At 29.6% G+C, this 6,937-nt stretch overlaps 1 protein-coding gene across 1 annotated transcript in view; it reads right to left on the bottom strand.

Moving 5' to 3' along the window:
• Positions 1-5,404: 5,404 nt before the first annotated feature.
• cactin (cactin, spliceosome C complex subunit) overlaps positions 5,405-6,937 on the bottom strand; it is a 34,710-nt gene continuing 33,177 nt past the window's right edge. The window contains 2 exon segments of the mRNA XM_075359497.1: positions 5,405-5,608; positions 5,610-5,726. Coding sequence (XP_075215612.1) covers positions 5,471-5,608; positions 5,610-5,726 — 255 coding nt within the window. The 3' untranslated portion in view covers positions 5,405-5,470.

Here is a 6,937-nt window from a genome sequence, read left to right as displayed (position 1 = left end):
ACAGAGATGCTTTACTAGTAAAAAGGATGCATGAATAATTTAAACATGTTCTCCAGAGGCCGTCAAGGTGGTTAGTTAAATCTTGGGGTTTAAAACTCTTTATTTTCAAAACTGTGTCCTGAAATGAACAGTGACCACATTCAGTTACTGCTACACCCAGAGGTGAGATGGCTCTCAAAAGGAAAAATGCTAAGCAGGTTATTTGAGCTACACTAAAAGGTGCAGGTGTTCTAATAGATACTGATTTTGAACTGTATGACTGATTGACAAATGAGGTGTGGATCACAACATTAGCCTATTTATCAGATATTTTCAACCATCTCAATGACTTAAATTTAAGTTTGCAAGGTGAAAAAACAAATCGATTTTCAGTAGATAATGTACAGATGTTAATAAAAAAAATTTTAACAATGAAAAATAGTGTTTCAAATCAAAACCTGCAGTCTTTTCCAGATTTGGAAAATTTTGTAGAGTGCTCAAAATTGAAGTGAAAGATGATCTCATCAATAACACAAAACGTCATTACCTAATGCTTGTTGAAATTTTTAAGAAGGCTACTCTGAATTCCTAAGGATACAAAAACTTTTCATACTGGATATCATTCCTGGAACCCCAATAACAAATATACAATCTTTATACAACTACCTTGTGAGGTGGTTTTGAAGATTGAATCTACTAAATTTAGAGTTACGTGAGTTTTGGCTAAATTAACATCCACTGCTGTCTGGAAAGGCATTGTTATTTTTAATCCCTTTTTCTACTTTATATCTGTGTGAAATTGGATATTCAGCTATGGTGATAATAAAAAATAAATTTCACAATAAACTGAACCTTGAACAAAATTTTCGGTTAAAATTAAGTTCAACTGATCCAAATATCTCTTCACTTGTTTCAATCATGCAACATTAAACTTAAGAATATTGTAATCAGTAATATAAGTAAATGTATAATAACATTTATTTGTAAAGTAAATAAATGTTTTTGTAAAAAATCCTTAAACAAATTCTAATATGTGATTCTTTTATAAAATAAATAGATATTTCAAGAAAGAGTGTAATTTTTTATAGCTTTACATTCTGAGATATAGCAATATCAGTATCCTACTGGTAAATCACTATTACATATTTACTAGTTCAATAGTACGCTATTGATCTTTAATTCATATGTGATATATAAAAAAAAAATTTGAGAGAATTTTATTTTAGGAGAATTCAAGTTTTACTACTCACAGTTATGCATCATTATAAATAATAATAATAATAATGACTAAAGAAGATAACAAATCAATACAATAATATACCTATATTTTGTGAAAATATATGAAGCATTTTGAAAATGTTTATGTGGAATGGTATGCTTTCAAAATTTACTGTATTAAGTAATTTAGGACCGAAATATTATGATAATTAAAGTAAATAATATCAGTTGACCTAGCCATTTAATTCATGGAAACATTGCAAAATATTAGTGTTATTTACTATTGTAAGGGCTGTTATTATTGGTATTTGAGATATTAATTCCAAAATTTAACTGTTTAAAGTTTGTTACTGGATGGAATTCTGAAGATAACACAAAATAAAAAAGTTTATAAGAAGTTTTATCTTGTTTTATTACTACTGAGATTTTTTTGTTTTTACAATTCTGATTGCTTATATTCAAAGAGAGCTGACAACACAGTTGTAGGACTTTCCAGTTTAGTGGCTTTTTTTATGTACGGCTTACACACACAACTTAATTTAAGATATTTATCATTTCATTTAAATATAATATTTTTTGTTTATTTAATCAATAATTCTAACTAAAGCACGCACACATACTGTATTTCATTCGTGCGGGTGTGGCAGTACTAGTGGCCACTTTAAATACTTTTTTACATTAAGTATTATTCATTTATTTAATTTTACCGCTCACCTGTGACGTCACAACATAGCAGATGACTACAAGAGCTGTACATCAGTACTACACTAGCGGTCCTTGTGGTGAGAGGGGGTACCTACTGAGACAGTATACCGACTTAGCCGCTAATTTATTTAGATCTTTTTTGGGTTGGGTGTGATTTTGCAAATATTATTTTTTAATTGTTAACAAATGTGCCTAAAAATAAGACCTTAACCCTTCTATCCCAAATTTTGAAAATTTTAGGAAAAAATTTTTTTCTTCTATTTTTTTTGTGCATAATACCCTTTAAAAAGGACATATATTTTTGATAATTTTTTCTCCTTCCCTTAAGCCCTCCAGAGAAATGTTGTTTTAAAACAACACTGAGACAATAAGAAGTATATTGTGATAGTAAATATCAATAATATATTTTCTTACCAACTATCAAGATATTATAAAACATGCCAAAATATAAAAATAAATAAAAAAACATGCAAAATATAAAAAAAGTAATGCATAATTGTAAAAATAAATCAACTAATCTAAAACCAAATAATTCTAATAAGAGTGCAAGAGTATACTAAAATAAATCAAATGAGTAAAGAATAATTTCATATCTAAAATTTGTATAAAGTGAATGAATAAAAATTACAAAAAAGTAACTGTTAAAATTAGTAAAGTCATAATTTAGTAACTGAAACAAAGCAAAAATAATAATAAACTCTGGTAAAACAAAATACATAACAATACACAACACTTTACATATAATAATGTTCATAATAATTTATTCATTTATTTTTTATGATAGTTCAAGAAACAATTTCTTTCAGCAGTAAAACAGAGTCAAATACCACATTTGATGCAAGATACTTTTGTAAAACCTTTAATACAATTTTTGCTACACCCATGGGTTTCAGCAGTTGTAGGGAAATGACCCACATTATCGTAATGAACATCATCAACTGGTGCAATAGATACATTATGCTTCTTTATCTTTCCAACAGGTGATTTTTCAGTAGTACTTAGACGGCCTCTTTTTTAATTTTGATTTACCGGCATTAGCTAGCGCACTAGCTATTTTTGCTTGAAACTGTATCAAGGCTAGTTGGGGTTTACAGTTTCTTTGTATTTTATGACGCCTGTACAGCAGCCATGAGTTAACTACAGAAACTCCAAGACACCAAAAAACAATGCGCATGTACCATTTATTCAAACAGATACTAATGCAATATAATTCAAGGAACATATCACTCAAATTCACTCCACCCGCCCATAAAGTTATTATATTCAAGTACAGCAAATGGGCGAGGTACCTGAATGTGTTTGTGTTGCTGCTGACTCCATCATTTGCAGGAATGCATTGGATCAACACATCCATACAAAGACATGAAACTTTTTGATCCAGCCAGCGCACTAGAACAAGATTTTCTCCTGTTTTAACTCTATAATCACACGATCCACGACTCTTTTTTTTCAGTTCTGCTTCTGTATTCAGGACACAATTTCCCATTCGGTCCTTACACACTATTCCCAAATAAAAAATGCCCCTCTCTTTTAAATTCTTCACCAGAGTAAGTGATGAAAAAAAATTAACACAATAAATTTTATAATTTTTATGAGCTGGTATATTTTCTGCTAATGTAAGAACAATATTTCCTGAAAACCCTATTTCATAATCATTTGCTGTGTTTTTACCAGTATAAATTCTGAAATAATACATAATTCCAGAACTTCCAGCTTGTGTAAAGCAATTATAGCCCCATTTATAGGGCTTAGATTTAAAATATTGCTTGAGGCCACCTCTGCCCTTGAAGAGTATAATTTGTTCATCCATTATGTGCTTTTCTTCCTGAGGAATACTCTGCATAGCTGTTTGAATTGCCAACAGTAGTGGACTAACTTTAAACAACTTATGAGTTAGGTCAGTTATTGGGACAATTTTCTCGTTATCAGCCAAATGAAAATACCGTAATAACTGGTGAAACCGGTTTCTACTCATGAGGTCTGTAATGTGGCCATACCGACATTTAGTAGACTAGTACAATCTTACACTGAACATATACACTATCCCAATTTGTAAAAAAAATTGAAAATAACTGTTCTATTTCATCAGCCAAGAGATTTAAAACCTTTCCATCCTTTTGATGGGCGTAATTATTATACTATACAGCTATTCAATTTATAAGTTCATCTAAAATAGAATTTTTAGAATACTGATAAGGGGTCAGTTCTTCTTCGGGAGGAGGTGGAAGGGAATCCTTACACGTAGAATCTAGATTGCAAAATGGTATTTTTTTGAACTTCCATGTATGTGCAATCTTTTGTGCTCTTTGTTGGGGAATGTTTTCTTTGGAGCCTGAAGCTATAGGTTCATCTACTTCTTCTGATTAATCTGTAAAACCAAACAAAAATAATTACTATCTTATTAAACTAAAACGGGACAACATAACAAAAAATTATTATTGTAAATCTTACCTGTAAATCCTTCTGCAATGTGTCATTCATAACATTTTGTAACAATTGTTCTACTTCTTGGGCATGTTCATGAATAATTCCTATCTCATCACACTCTTCATCATCGTCATTGTCCGAAGTTTCCAAAATAATCCCATCTGGAACACTAACGTATTTATTGAATTCATCCTCCAGGAGATTCAATTAAAAAAAAGTCATTATCACTTATAATATTACTCACTGTTTATCATAACAAAGCACAAGATTCTGATAACTAACAAAAACTAAGTAAACACAGTATTCAAGACGGTAAAAACAATTCATACATAACCTATGCTGTAAACACCATTACGTCCCAGTGTAGTTTTAAAACAATACAGCTAAAATGATAAAGAAAATTGTTTATAAATGAGATCATAGACTTCCAACTAGAAAAAATGAACTATAAAAATACAAGGATTCACACTAATAAATTATTGGCTTATGAATTGATTCTCAAAAATTAAACAAAAATGCAAAAACGTGAGCATCAAAATCATGCGACACAGAATATAAGTAGTACATTTTATTAAAGCAAGATTGCACTGAAGTTCCATCTAACGGTAATATGTTAAACTAAATAGATGTAAATTTAATACAACATTGGTACAATGAGGAAATATTAACTATCAATGGCCATAAATGTCAATAAAGATAATGTTGTTTTAAAACAACACAGGGATAGAAAGGGTTATTTGGTGAAATCTTGAGATACTGAGGGTGACCATTGTACAGCCTCACCCCCTTGACCTTTTAAGTTGAAAATTTAATGGCATCAATGTCCCATATACAGAAATAATCTAACCAAGTTTGGTCAAAATGTGTGTGTGTGTGTGTTCGGCAAGACTGAACACACACATGCACATACAAACACCTGGAAAATTTCCATTTGGTTTTTTGGGTTCCTTACGTGTCAAAACTTCAAGATCTGGTGAAAACCACATATGCCAAAAGTGGTTACAACTAAACAGGAGTAGATATTAGACAAGATTTTTATATACAGATAAAGAAAAATTAAATGAAAAGAAACAAATAATTTTTAACATTATTTAATTTTATATATATATTTCATCAACTAGATAAATATCAAAACAAAATATTAGCTACATTTACTGCTAAAAATAAAATATAACAGAACATATATACATAAATAAATAATATACATTTTATCTTCTATAGCGATATCTTTTAAAATGGAACCAAAGTTGGAAGATATTGTTATGGAATTGACATCTGAATCCACGTTTGTAAGAATATTCCCACTCTCTGTTCACAATTTTAAATGCAATATCCTCATAAGGTGGTCCTGCATGAAACCGAAGAATAGCAAAATCATGGTTGTCTGGACAGGGAGTCTGCAGAAAAAAACAGATATTATAATACATATACACTAAACTTTATTTCAGTAAATACATAATTAAAAATTAATCATCATAAAACATTAATAATATATAAAAACTATAAATACATTTTACAACTTATACAATACATGATACTATGACATTAAAGAATGGTGGATTTTGCAATGAAATCAAATAAAAACCATACATGAAAAATTATCCCTAGAACTGGTAGTTAGATTTTTTAATGTACAGACAAAATTTAGATCTTATTATCAAAAGAGAAGTTAAAATTATTATTAAAATATATATATTTTCTGCTAAGATTGTGATCATTTTTATACTGAATACAATTAACTACCTTTCTTAGCTTCATTATAATTAAATCACATGATGACAACACGTTTTGGGTACATTCCATTTTTCAAACTTGCTGTGACATCAACATGTGATTTAATTATGATTAAGCTAAAGTAGAAAAAAAAGAACAATATCTTAAGTAAATTACTTATTTTAATGTTTAAGAATCATTGTAAGATTTGTTGACAATTTTATTTTTGTGATTTCTACCAAATCACATATTTGTGATTTTTGTGGTAAATATTTATTTAATTCTTACCTATTTTATTTAAAATATGTAAAGCAAGTATTCAAAACATATGGCTTATGTTAACCATATGTAAAAGAAATCGCTAGCACAAGCTTTAAGACAGCAGAAAAGAATGGCTGTGATATATCAGTTCTAACTGAAAATACAGGGGACATTCAATAATTAAAGAGACTAATTGATATAGAAATGAAACAGTTTATAGGAAGAGTATTGTACTTTCATAATTTTAGGTTGGCATTACTAGGATGAACTGAGTTCAGCTGATGGAAAAAAATTGTTTTGTTTATAACCTCAATACTGCATTTAACGATCTGCTTGAAGTTTCCACATTAGCTGAACAACGTTCAGTGATCCATTGTTTGCTTTCTAAAAATGAAAAATTGGCTAAAATCTTTTCTCAAATGATTTTACCATATGGTGAAAGTTGAATGAACCGTGAAAATTTTTATAAGTGGGTAGAACAGTTCAAAAACAGTCGAACCTCAGTGACTGACGAGCAACATCCTGGCTGGCCAGTTTAAGTGCCAACTCCTTCGCTTGAAACCCGCATTGACGACATTATTCGTGAAGACCGACATATTACAGTTGAACATATAGCAAAAAGAGTTGCAGTAAG

Source organism: Lycorma delicatula, chromosome 3, assembly GCF_047948215.1.
Source record: "Lycorma delicatula isolate Av1 chromosome 3, ASM4794821v1, whole genome shotgun sequence".
Taxonomy (NCBI): domain Eukaryota; kingdom Metazoa; phylum Arthropoda; class Insecta; order Hemiptera; family Fulgoridae; genus Lycorma; species Lycorma delicatula.
The sequence above is the reverse complement of the archived record's forward strand: the minus strand, read 5'-3'. Positions and strand labels throughout refer to the sequence as shown.